This window comes from Neltuma alba, unplaced genomic scaffold (genome assembly GCF_004799145.2).
Source record: "Neltuma alba isolate B1F8T4 unplaced genomic scaffold, ASM479914v2 tig00011524_pilon, whole genome shotgun sequence".
In the NCBI taxonomy this organism is placed as follows: Eukaryota; Viridiplantae; Streptophyta; class Magnoliopsida; order Fabales; family Fabaceae; genus Neltuma; species Neltuma alba.
The window spans coordinates 260,831-274,167 of record NW_021636190.1 but is presented as its reverse complement, the minus strand read 5'-3'; the positions used below and the strand labels follow the sequence as shown (position 1 = coordinate 274,167).

At 37.2% G+C, this 13,337-nt stretch overlaps 1 protein-coding gene across 3 annotated transcripts; it reads left to right on the top strand.

Annotated features, from left to right (window-relative positions):
• LOC114714698 (lysine-specific demethylase JMJ25) lies at positions 1-12,527 on the top strand. 3 transcript variants are annotated; one of them, XM_028899459.1, is made up of 13 exons: positions 1-233; positions 506-962; positions 1,148-1,263; positions 1,379-1,478; positions 1,578-1,710; positions 1,871-1,934; positions 2,022-2,727; positions 2,930-3,259; positions 3,349-3,645; positions 3,728-3,800; positions 3,883-3,968; positions 11,957-12,076; positions 12,232-12,527. In XM_028899459.1, exons 2-13 carry the CDS (start codon positions 534-536, stop codon positions 12,301-12,303), a joined length of 2,526 nt encoding a protein of 841 aa, XP_028755292.1. In that variant the 5' UTR covers positions 1-233; positions 506-533; the 3' UTR covers positions 12,304-12,527. The 3 variants fall into 3 exon arrangements, with proteins under 3 accessions (XP_028755292.1, XP_028755291.1, XP_028755290.1); XM_028899458.1 differs by having other exon boundaries at positions 1-269; XM_028899457.1 differs by having other exon boundaries at positions 2-275.
• The last annotated feature ends 810 nt before the right edge of the window (positions 12,528-13,337 follow it).

Sequence of the window (13,337 nt, the reverse complement as noted above, 5' to 3'; positions counted from 1 at the left end):
TTATCTGGATTCTTTGCTTCCTCTGTTTCGCTTTTACTTGCCGTTCAGCAACAGGTTGATGCCTGAAGCGAGGACGACGTTAGTTTCGAATGTTGTTCCTTTTTGTGGAATGCAAAATGCGATTCCTGTTATTGTTCTATCCATTACGGTCAATTTTCTTTGGGGGTCATCGTGTAAACCTGTGATGCTTGGTTGATTTGCCGAGCGTGTTCATTGATCATTGACTTGCGTGGGTAATGGTCTGAATCTTGTTCTTGATCTCGAGCGTGGTAATGGTATCGTCCCTGCATTTTCTTTTGTTTTTTATTTTTTTCGTATAAACCAATGTTGTTGGGTTGACTTACCCAACCGGTTTGCTTTTTGGACTGAACTGAAGCGCATCAGACATTCGAAAGAACGTTTTGTTTGATCTTATACTCTGGGTTTATTCTTTTCATGCGATATTGCGGTTTTTCAGAAAATTGCTTTCTTGATTAGCGTGTCACTGATAGTAATTGTTGCTCAGGTTTAAGCTATACTAGAGCGCGGTGAGAATGGAGGTGTTCTGCTCAAATGTTTTTGAGGTTTCAAGGAGGAGAAAGGTTCAAGAGAGTCACAAGTATACTCCAACCTCTGCAGAGGAAGGAGACATTCTATGTTCCTCAAAGAGGAGGTCTAATTTTCCGTGCGAGAGAGGGGATCAACCAAAGAAGTCTGTCGCTTCGTCGAAAAGGAAAAGAAATTTGCAAAATGATTTTTTGGTCAATAATTTGGAAGATGATGAGGAAACCGTGGTTGCCAAGATAAGGTCCAGGAGAAGAACTCATAAAATGGAGGCCGGGATGGATAAAATAGGCTCAGAATCAAGTGGAGAGAGTTCATCCTCGAGCATTACCGTATCGCATTCTCCACCAGCATCCACGTTGCCTACTTCGGATTCAAGAGACCATATAAAGGACGATTACATTGCAACAAGTTGGAGGGTAATCGCCCTTCTCAATTCATATTTCTTAAGGAAAAGACTTAAGTCGCAGCTTTTAGGCCTTCACTGCTAAGGAGTCAATCCTCTGCTGCAACGCGTGATTATACTTTTATTAGAGAGGAACTTACCTGTGTACTGTTCATTACCTCTTAAGCTGACGAATGCTAAACTTATTATGTTAAACAGGACACTAAGCGAAGTCGCTGGATATGTCATCAATGCATGAAAAGGGATAGACTAAGCTATGTCCCTTGCACCAAATGTGAACAGAAATTGTACTGTGATAAGTGCATCAAGCAATGGTGAGTTATTTTACATCTACACAATTTCACCTGTTAGTAGTTGAATTTATTTGTTCTTTTAATTTATAAGGCGTCTTTACAATAATTTAACCATGTTTACCATTTATGCACGTAGGTATCCTGATATGACAGTAGCAGAAATTGCTGAGCGTTGCCCATTTTGCCGTAAAACTTGCAATTGTAATGCCTGCTTGCGCTCAAGTGGGATGATTAAGGTTTGACTTACTATGTTATCCTGTGGAAAATTTTGCCGCTTTCTTTAATGAATATTAGATTACTGGTTCAATTTTCTTATTTTGTCATCCAACTGCCAGACATCTACAAGGGATATCTCTGACAATGAGAAGTTTCAGCGTCTGCAATATTGCATCAACTTAGTTCGTCCGTTTCTGAGACAAATTTGCGAAGAACAAGCTCTTGAGGAAGAGATTGAAGCCAGTATACAAGGTATCGTGGGTGGTAATATTTTCTTCAAGACTTCATAAAAAATAACCTTTCGTATGGGGGGGGGGGAGGAAAAGAAGAAACTGTTTTATGTTTTTGTTAAAATTCAGCTTTGGGTTTGCTTTTAACTTCCAAAACATCAGTAACGATAAACTCTTGTCAGGGACATCACGTTCTGAGATTAAGATACTGCAAACTCCTTGCAGTGATGATGAACGTGTCTATTGGTAAGTTTTTTATTTTTAATTCATCTCACATAAATCCATTTTATTTTCGTCAAGGTTGTTTAATTTACCCTCTTGATCCTGGAGCAGCAACCATTGTGCTACTTCAATTGTTGACCTTCACCGAAGCTGCCCTGAGTGTTCCTATGAACTGTGCCTCCAATGTTGCCAAGAAGTTCGCAATGGAACTATTTTGCCTAGAGCTGAAATGAGGTTTCAGTATGTGAATAAGGGTTATGATTATATGCATGGTGGTGATCCTCTGCCAGAGTCTTCTGATTCCAAGACCTCAGATGATCCTTGTATTGAGCAATCTATTGAGTGGACTGCAGAAGGCACTGGAAGTGTTTTTTGTGCCCCAAAGGAGTTTGGGGGGTGTGGAAACTGTTTGCTGGAGCTCAAGCATATTCTTCCACGGGGCTGGATATCTGAACTGGAAGCTAAAGCTGGTGATTTGTTGAGAAAATGCGTGACTGTACAAACTTTTCTGAAGCACAAAGAAACAGCAGCATCAAGCTGCAACTACTCTGTGAGAAGAGCTGCTTCTAGAGAAGACAATTATGACAACGACATATACTGCCCTTCTTCAAGGGAGACTATCAATGAGGGGCTATCAATCTTTCAAAGGCATTGGATTAATGGCGAACCTGTCATAGTTCGTGATGTTCTTCAACAAGCAACAGGTTTGAGCTGGGAGCCCATGGTTATTTGGAGGGCAGTATGTGCGGCTTCAGATTCAAAAACCAACCCAAAAATGTCAGAGGTTAAGACTATTGATTGTCTCGCTGGTTGTGAGGTAAATTTCCAGTATCTTCTTTTCTGGTGCTTTGTTTGATCACTTCACTAATGACAATGTCTAATCTATTTTGTATAAATCTATAATGCAATGTCAATTTTCTTGTGCTTTGGATTCCACATGTCTGGGAGCTTCCTATTTTCTGACGTGTGGTATAGTTTTCTGCATGATTGACCTATACTGGTTCTTTCAAATACTGCAGGTAGAAATCAGCACTCATAAGTTCTTTAAAGGTTATATGGAAGGAAGAACATATAGAAATCTTTGGCCAGAGATGCTAAAGCTAAAAGACTGGCCTCCCTCTGATAAGTTTGAAGATCTTTTGCCTCGCCATTGTGATGAATTTATCTGTTCCTTGCCATTCCAAGAATACACTGATCCTCGGGCTGGTATTCTCAATCTTGCTGTTAAGTTGCCAATGCATGTCTTGAAACCTGACATGGGTCCAAAAACATATATTGCGTATGGAATAAAAGAAGAACTTGGCAGAGGAGATTCCGTAACAAAGCTTCATTGTGACATGTCAGATGCGGTATGTTTCTCCAGTGTTGTTTATAATGCAAATACTATGATTCTTGTTCTTAAATATATTAATTTTAGTGTTGTATAATAATTTCACAGGTGAATATTTTGACTCATACAGCAGAAGTAAAGTTAAATGATGAGCAAATCTTGTCTATTTCAAAGTTGAAAAGAGCACATAAGGTTCAAGATCAAAAAGAGAAGTGCTGTGCTGAAATCGATGGAAATGTCTCTCCAAATAGCACATTTCTTGATGTCACTGCAGAAAATGAAACAAGAGAAGCAGGTGCTGCTCTCTGGGACATTTTCAGAAGAGAAGATACTGAGAAGTTAGAAACATATTTAAGAAAACACTCAAGAGAATTCAGACATACGTTTTGTTCTCCTGTTGAACAGGTACAATTCCTTCCACTTGATCCATGCTATTGATTATCCTTAGCTTTTATGCTGCTTGAGTCTCCATTTTTTTCTGTTGAAGGTTTTCCATCCCATTCACGATCAATGTTTTTATTTAACAATGGAGCACAAGAAGAAACTGAAGGAGGAGTTCGGTTAGCACCATAAACTGATATATACCTTTGTTGCTTAATGCTTGCTGCTTGTTGCTGACAGAAACCTTTCAAAATTTTCAAGGTATTGAACCATGGACATTTGAGCAGAAACTTGGGGAGGCTGTGTTTATTCCTGCTGGATGCCCTCACCAAGTGAGAAATCTCATGGTAATGATAAACTCTTTACATGTTATACCGGGTACTTCAAAGTTTGCCTTTTTGCCATGTTCATAGTCATACGTGTCTCTTATTGTCAAGATCTCTAACTTCGATGGATTAAATGTTCTTGATTTATTAGGCATATTATTGTTGTGTTTTATGATAATTTAAGAGAGAATATTATGTAATTAATTAGGCACCAGATTCTTTGTTCTCTAGTTGTATATATTCTATTCAACTGTATCATCTCATTACAGAACAATATTAAAGTAATACATACCAGAATTACTTCATGGTGGGCCAGGTTTTGTACTAGCTTTGATTTCTTATGGGCACCTCATCAAAAAGCTCTACAAATATTGAGGATTCAAATCGAACTTCAATTGAGGCTTACCATTGATGGGTTGGTGGCCTTAGGTTCGAATGAATCCTCTTTTCTCCTTGCCATTGAAAAACTTGATGGAGAAACTACAGAGAATAGGCAAGAGTAATTCAATTGGCCATTAGAGTTGGTAATGCGGGCTGGCGGTGCGGATACGGGTCAGCCCGCAGCGGAGCGGGCTGAAGTAGCCCGCACCTTGGCGGGCTAGCATAATGCAGGCGGGTGCCCGCCAGCCCGCTTATTATTTTTATAAATTTTTTTTTTGAAAATCCATAAAAACATCCATTCTACACGGCCAAGCTTGCATCCATGACAAGTTCAACTTGTACATTCAAAATCCATAGTTCCATACAACCAAGTTTGCACATTTTGGTCTGAAAAATCTAGAAATATACACTCTTTATTAAAATTACAACATTCAAAAACAAATAAACATTCAAAACAATTAAAAAACACCAACCAGCAACAATTCAACATCAACCAAGTGTCCAAAAATTAAATATTACAAACAAAACACATCTAAATATAATCTAATTAGGTGGGACACTCGAAGCATTAAATGAAGCTTCTTCAGGATTGATAGAAACTATTTCTTCTTCAGGATCATCTTCTGCCACACATAATAAAATAATAGTATTAGATTTGCATTGCTCAATTGCACTTAATTGAAATGTTAATATATATATATATATATATATATAAAACAAATAAGCAGATATGATTATATTACCACTAAATGGAAAACCAAGATGCCAATTACGAGTACAAATGAGGGCTTGCACATTATTTGGAAGAAGGCTACTTCGATACTTTGTGAGAACTCGTGAACCAATACTAAAAGCTGATTCACTGGCAACCGTAGTTATGGGAATGCTTAGAATATCACATGCCATTCTTGCAAGACAAGGAAATCGAGGTGAGTTACTCTTCCAATAATCCAGAACCTGTAGGTTTACAAACAAGGTAGGATCAAGTGTTGCCTCTTCCAAATAATAGTCTAGTTCAGACTTTTCTATTGTCGTACTATCTTTGCTCTTGCATTCAAGATAATCCTACATCATAAGAATAAAACATTAGCAAAATTTCAATCAAAATTAGTATTTAGTAACATCAAAGGAAAACATTTTACTATTAAACAAATTCAAACTTACGTCAAAAACATCCAAGTAGTTAGATTGATCCCTCACAGAGAAATTAGGCGGCACTATGTTTGCAGGATGAATGGACCTCACATTCACACTGCAACTTGATTCAGCTTGAGCAATCTGGGATGTGGATGAAGATGATACCAGATTTTTGTACTCATTGAAAACACTGTACAACTTGCTCCTAACATATTCAATCTTCTCATGACAATTTATAGGATCAAGTCTTGAGTAAGAAAATTTTACAATATCAAATTTCATCCGTGGATCAAGGATAATTGCAAGTGAAAGAATGATAGAGTATGAATCCCAATATTTTTCAAACTTGTCAAGCATTCTAACAGCCATGTCTCGAATCACAGAATCATCATTATGCATATGACGCTTTAACATTGATTCAATTTTTGATATTTGCATGAAGTACATGTTAGAAGTGGGATATGTTGAACCAGACATCAAATTTGTAATCACTGCAAATGGCTTCAAGAATGTACACGTTGCTTTTGCTCTAGCCCACTCTTCAATTGTTGGACAATGATGATAATTGGTATCATTGAAAGCCAAATTAGCAAAGGCACGTCGATATTTAAGTGCACTTTCAAGCATGGCATGCGTAGAATTCCATCTAGTTGGGACATCTAACTTCAAACTCACTGTTTCAGGAACTTCAACTTGTTCAATACATCTCTTGAAAACAATTTTCCTCGCCTCTGATTGCCTTACATATCTAATACTCTCCCTAATCTTATGCATAGCATCACTTGCTACTTTCATGCCCTCCTGAACTATGAGATTCAAGATGTGGGCACAACATCTCACATGAAAAAACTCCCCATTGCATAGCAAGTCATTACTCAAATTCAACCTCTCCTTCAATACATTTTGCATGACATCATTTGCTGAAGCATTATCCAAAGTAATTGAAAATACTTTCTTTTCAATCCCCCAATCAATCAATAAATCATGCACTCTTTTAGCTAATTCAATCCCAGAATGAGGCGGCTCCATTTTAGAGAATGCAAGTATCTTGTTATTAAGTCGCCACTTCTCATCAACAAAATGAGTAGTTAAGCAAAGATGACCCTCACCGGTTATTGATGTCCAACAATCACTAGTTAAACATATTCTACTAAGACAATCCATCATCACTTTTTTTAGTTTTTCTTTTTGACTAATATAAAAATTCCAAACATCCAGCACTGCAATTTTTCTAGTAATGTTCTTATAATCAGCATTCAAATATTTGTGCAACTCCCTAACTGCTTCATACTCAACAAATGAATATGGGAAATCATGTCTAATGATACAAGCAGAAATCAGTTCTCGAACTTTGTTATGATCAAGTTGCCTAGATCTTACATTCTCTGCATGGTCTATCATCATCTCACCAATGTCTTTATATTTTGGGAGTGATACACACAATTCCATATGACGCCTAAGGGTTGAAGTCCCATACTCCTTTCCACCACAAACATTGTTTTCCACATCCATTACATTACGCTTTTTGTTTGCCATTTACCACACCAATTTTAGTGAAAAACTTCCAAACATCAGACGTATTTTTCTTTGCCCTCTTATTTGGATTATCTTGCACAGAAGATTCAGGTGTTATTCCTTGTCCAGATTGGTTTGGTATATTTGTTTCATCAGTAATAGCAGTAATCTCAACTTGCTTTCTTCTAGTTCCACTACCATCGGTAGCCATTTTTCTTTAAAATTAACTTGCAAATATCAACACTAATCGGCTAATCCCAATAATCCAGCAAAATCAACCAGAATGGGCAGAACAAATCAAAGACGAGCACAAATTGAAGAACAAATCCAGCAGCCACACAACAATCAAAGAAGAAGAGAGCAAAAATCGAATGTAAGGAAGATTTGCCTGTGAGGACGAGTTGAGCTCCAGTGACTCAAGACAGCTCGAGAGGCGGAGAGTTGCTGCGGCCTGTGTGTTGCGGCTTGCAAAGATGAAGAGTGTCAACTTGTTGTGTGCTGCGGCTTGTGAAGACAAGTGAAGAGTGAAGACGGAAGTTGCGTGGTTGCGAGGCCTGGAGGTATCTTTGCAAGCCGAGAGGCGGAGAGTTGCTGCGGCCTGTGTGTTGGATTTACTGATTCGGTGATTTTTGAACCCAGGGAGGCAAGGCCGCAAGGGAGAGTCGGAGATTCGCAGGGGTCCAGGGGAGAGCCGAGAGCAGTCAGTGCTAGCGGAGAGCCAAGCAGACCAGGGAGGCAAGGCTGCAGGGGAGAGCCGAGAGCGGTCAACGCCAGCGGAGAGCTAAGCGAACTAGGGAGGCGAGGCTGCAGGGGAGAGCCGGAGATACACAGGGGTCCAGGGGAGAGCCGAGAGCGGTCAGCGACTCAGCGCCAGCGGAGAGAGAGCCAAGTGGACTAGGGCAGTAGGGCACGATCGCACGAGCACGAGCACGATTTAGTTTCAAGATTCAAGACATTGAAGTTTGAAGACATGGGAGAGCCGGCGAGGTACACGATTTAGTCCATGAAGGGAAGTGGGAATTGGTCCAAGGGAGCTGGCAGGCGGAAGACCAAAATGTAAAAAAAAAAAAAAAAAAAGCGCACTAGCCCGTCGCGGACCGGGCTGAAAACGGTGCGAGCTGCATAAGTTTAGATTTTGGCGGGCTGGCATTTCCCCAACCCCTATTGGCCATCAAAGGTAGAGGAAAGATCATGTACCTTATTTGAGAAGCTTGAACACCAACTTCTAATGACGTGACATTTCTTAGGTGATGGCAATTAGAGAACTCTCTGTTTTGATGCCTTTTAATGCCTTGGCTGGTGAGTTCGTGATTCCATTGATGAATGACACATTATGCTTTTGAGCAGTGCGAAAGTAATTTGGTATGTGATAAAGCATATCCCCAGTGTGAAAACTCGGCACATATATTCAAAATTGAGATGGCAATAAGTATCACCTTGAGATGATGACTCTTTGACGAGAACTTGCCTTCAACTTGGAAGAAGATTGGCAATGCGCTAAGATAACGTCTTGTTCAAGCTCCATGTTACGCAGCAGAGGAAGAGAGAGAAACATGTAGAGAAGTTGAAGTCTTCAGTTCGCCTATATCCAAAGAATTCTGTTCCAATCACGCATGAGCAGTCTCTATTGTGGCAGCATGTTGATCCAGGCAATGCACAATGTCACCAATCCGTTCACCAGATCTTGTTTCCGGCATGATGGCATAGCCGGAAGGTTGGCTCTGATGCCAAATTGTTATGCAGCAGAGGAAGAGAGAGTAGAGGAAGAGAGAGAAACACGTAGAAGTGTATTATTCCAGAATCACCATCCAACGTACAATTAAGGGATATTTAAAGGCTAACAATCCCTTCAAACAACTAATTAGTTATACAAGTTGTAATAGAATTATGACACGTGCTAATTAATGCAACTGACTCATATCACTCCGAAACAAGAAGGATGGGTTCTTTGAATTTTTTGGCTTAAATAAGGACCTTGTCAAAGTTTATGGCTCCCAACTCCCTTTTTTATGATTTGTGAAGCATTTGCAAAAGTAAGGTGGCAGGAGGCTGTGAAGAAAGGTGATGATAAAAGTGGAGAAAAATGCTCTAGATGGGTCGAGTTTGTTGACTCGAAATATTAGGCTTGAACTTAATCAGAAAAGTAAGTGCTTGTTTGGAATAGCAATGGGAACTTTCAAAAGCAGTTTTTTAATTATAATTTATAGAATACGAGGTAAATATATGGGGAAAGTCTTGTCTCAACTTATGTGAACATGCTTATAAGCACTTAATATAGGTAGTCTCAAACAATGCTTGAGAAAGAGCAATAGGCCCCACAACCCAAAAAAGGTGAAGGGTGATATTCATGATTATTGATTCTAGTGCTTCTGATCACGTGGCAGATAATTATCCAATTATTTACTAACACTCCTAGTGTTGGTAATCGTGAAGTTGAAATGCAAATGGAACCTTAGCTCTTGTAGTTGGTAAAGGAAATGTTAAAATCTATGGTTCTATAATTTCAAATCCGTTCATTTTTTTGAAACTTGCTTGGAAGCTAACTAAAGGTTCCAATTGTTCTGCTAATTTTGCTCCAACACTTGTATATTTCCAGAGCTGTCATCGGGGATAACAATTGAAAGTGCTAGGCAAGTGTGAAGGGGTTTATCATCTTCAAAAAATTTTGAAGTTGATGGTTTAAGGACTAATGTTATTTGTAAATTTGCTTTATTCTTCGATAATGAATGACCTAATGTTATGATATCTACATATAGATCACCCTAGTTTAAAGTTTTTAAGTAACCTATTCCTTGAACTGTAATAAAAATTTGGTTAATTTTCAATGTTAAAGTTGCAAGGTGGCCAAGCGTCACAAAAACACTACTCAAAAGCCACATATGAGGTATCTTTTTGGCTTTTATGTGGGGGTTTCTCATAAATACCCAATAGAACTTGCATAAAATGGTTTGTTTCATTTAGTAATGACCTAGTGTTATAATTGGTTATGTCTATTAAAAGATAAATATGAGGTTCCTTGTGCATTCACGAATTTCCATACAATGTTTAAAACTTTACTCAATGCTAGTATCCAAATCTTAAATTCAAAAAATGGTACCAGATTCTTCAATCAAACACTGGTTACCTTCCTAAGAACACCAAGAGATCTTTTAATATGGCATAACTTTTATTGAAATCTTTACACTAATGGCCACAGAATTTGAAAGGACCCGGGTTAATTAAGGTACTTCTTGTGAATAGAGGTTGCGACACCAAGAAAATAAACATGTGATGTTAAGATGCAAACCTAGTGGTACTCTAATCAAGCTCGATAGAAGAACTTGTTTTCCAAAGCTCAAGTGTAAGCCTTTATGCTTATTGAGAAGGTTCATAAAATGGCAACAATAGTAACAAGAAGCCTTATCCCACTAGGTGGGGTCATCTACTGGATCGTGTGACGTCATTGTGTTCTATTAACAACCAAATTTTTAAAGGGATTGTTAACTAAAAGGTCTTGTTAAATGACCTGAGTGTTCTTCTTGATAGTCTTCTGTCTTTTTTTAAAGGACTCCAAACTTTCTGATCTACACTCTTCATTGGCACTTCTAATGGCTTTTTTTGCATATGTGCAAACTACCCCAAATGATATTCAATCATTTTCTTTTCAATAGGCGCTATGCCTACTCTTACTCATCATTTCGAATATTATCTTTTTTTGTATTACCATACATTCATCTCAACATTTTCATTTCTGTTACCTCAATTTTATGCTCGTTTTCCTTTTAGAGCGTAACATTCACTACCATATAACATGGTTGGTCTTGTAATGGTTCGATAGAACTTTCATTTAAGCTTATCAGGTACTTTCTTATCACAAATAATTCAATAGTCTTTTTCCACTTTAACTGCCCTGCTTGTATTTTATGAGACATTTCTCCATCAAATAGTAAGATTTACAATTAGACATTGTATTTCTATGGGGGAATCTAGTAACATGAAGAAGCAAGAAGTAATATTGTGGCTAGAAGAAATGTAGATATGGCTTAAGGAATATTAGTAGGACCCTTGCTATATAAGCTTTTGGAAGAACTTCATATCACCATTACTTCACCATCAAGATCTATTGTGATAGTAAAGTAGTCACTATGACTTGTTTTGTTCAATTCCATGCATTAGGATTATCTGCATTCTGTTGATTTAGGTGTTTGGTTGCTACTGTAAAGTAATCCAAAGTAATGGTGATTACAGTATATTACAACAAATCACGTAGTTCCCATTACATGACCTTGGCTACGTAATTTGAATTCAAGCTTATCTGAATCAACGCAGAACATTTTTACCCTCCATAAATCAACATTTAGACATTCATTCCTCTGTTTTTAGCCTTAATAGAGTTAAAAAGACCATTTCACATGTATTTTTATTTTTTCTAGATAAACTATAAATTCCATTTAATAATTCCTTGATGGCATACCAAACATGATAGGATTAAGCTTGTGAAGGTTGATAGGCATTTGATTAAAGAAAAAGTGGAAGAAGTTGTTCTTTAGGGCATATATTGCCACTAAAGACGCAAAGAACAAACAAGAGATATCCTCACAAAAAGGTTTGTCTCACCAAACAGTTGGAGGACTTAGTAAGCTGGACATGATTGATATCCCATGATTCAAATTGAGTAAGTTGGACATGATTGATATCCCGTGATTCAAATTGAGGGAGGGTGTCACGATCTCTTAACTTCTTGGGATTAAACAGTCTTCTTGATTTTTGGGAATATTGCCATTGTGTTTTATGAGAATTAAGAGAGGATATATTTTAATTAATTAGCCAGCAGATTCCTTTTTTCTCTGTGTATATATTCAGTTATACCGTCTTAATACAGAACAATTCAAATAAATGCCTGATTTGCTACACTTACCAGTTTCCATGCTTCTTATCTGTCAACTCATCAGACCGTAACTCACATGTGAATGTTCCAAACCTTTACTTTTCTGCAGTCATGCACAAAAGTTGCTGTGGATTTTGTGTCCCCAGAAAACCTCCATGAGTGTCTGCGTTTAACTAATCAGTTCCGGCAGCTTCCCAAGAACCACAGGGCCAGAGAAGATAAACTTGAGGTGATGTGTGCTTCCAATTTTTATTTCATGTTTCTTTTCTGGCTCCCCGCTTTCTGAAATATGCCCAAGAATTCTTATATATGCTATCAAGACTAAATCAATCTAAACCCAAAAAAAAAAAATAATAATAATGATGCTTTTGTTTGGTGGAACAGATAAAGAAGATGATAGTGTATGCTGCTGACCAGATTCTCAAAGATTTTGAGTCCTTGCTCAAGTGTGCTTGATTGGCTTTGGAGCTTCTTCTGCTACTTAGAAAAGGATTTTCCTTAGGCCAAAAGCATCTTGTACAGCGGGATTGTTTCCGGAGCGTAATCACTGATCGTTCCCTTAACGGAACGAGTCCTCATTGGTAGCTCTGTATATATTTTAGGAAACAGTTTCTTGTAATTTTCCATTCATGATGAATAAATTTAGCTCCTCCCTCAAAAGCTAGAGCTCATGATCACAAGAAAATGGAGAGTGATAAAAGTGGAAAAGTTCACTTTTTTTAACCCGACAAAATCAATGTACGTATAGCACCAATCTATTTTAAACTTTCGGAATAAATTTTTCCCATGAAAATTATAACAGCAGAAGCATAAGTTCGAAAGTTTGGTATGAAATTATAGTTGTAAGTTTACATGGTCTAACTCAGTCATAATCCTCAAAGATGAAATGGAGATAAGAATTGTGAGATAAAAGGCAATAATGTGCAATTGTGCAAATATAATAAGTTCCAACTTATTATAAAATTTCTTTCTATAAAAAAAAATCATTTGTCCTTTTATTTAAATTAAATGACTTTAAATGATCTTTCAGGATATTTTTTTTAATTTACTCAAAAAAATTACCATTCTTTTAATAAGATGATCAAATATATTTGCAAGTATAAAATATTAGCTCAATGTAACAAGATCATAAAAATATAACACACGAGACAGTAGCGCACACTAAAAACTAACAAACTTCCTCTGGTTTTTTTAATAAGAGCTTGATAACCAAATTATGCAGTTTAAAAAAAATTAAATTTAGTTAAAAATAATAAATATGTAAAAAATGATAAAAACACACTAAATGTTAAATAACTACAATTGAGATTTTATAAAAAAAATCAAGACAATTCAAATTTTAAATTCTCGTAAAAAGAATTGGAAGAGAGTTCACGAAACTAAATATAACAAATAAATGTTTAAATAACTACAATTGAGATTTTATAAAAAGAACCAAGACAATTCAAATTTCAAATTCTCATAAAAAGAATTGGAAGAGAGTTCACAAA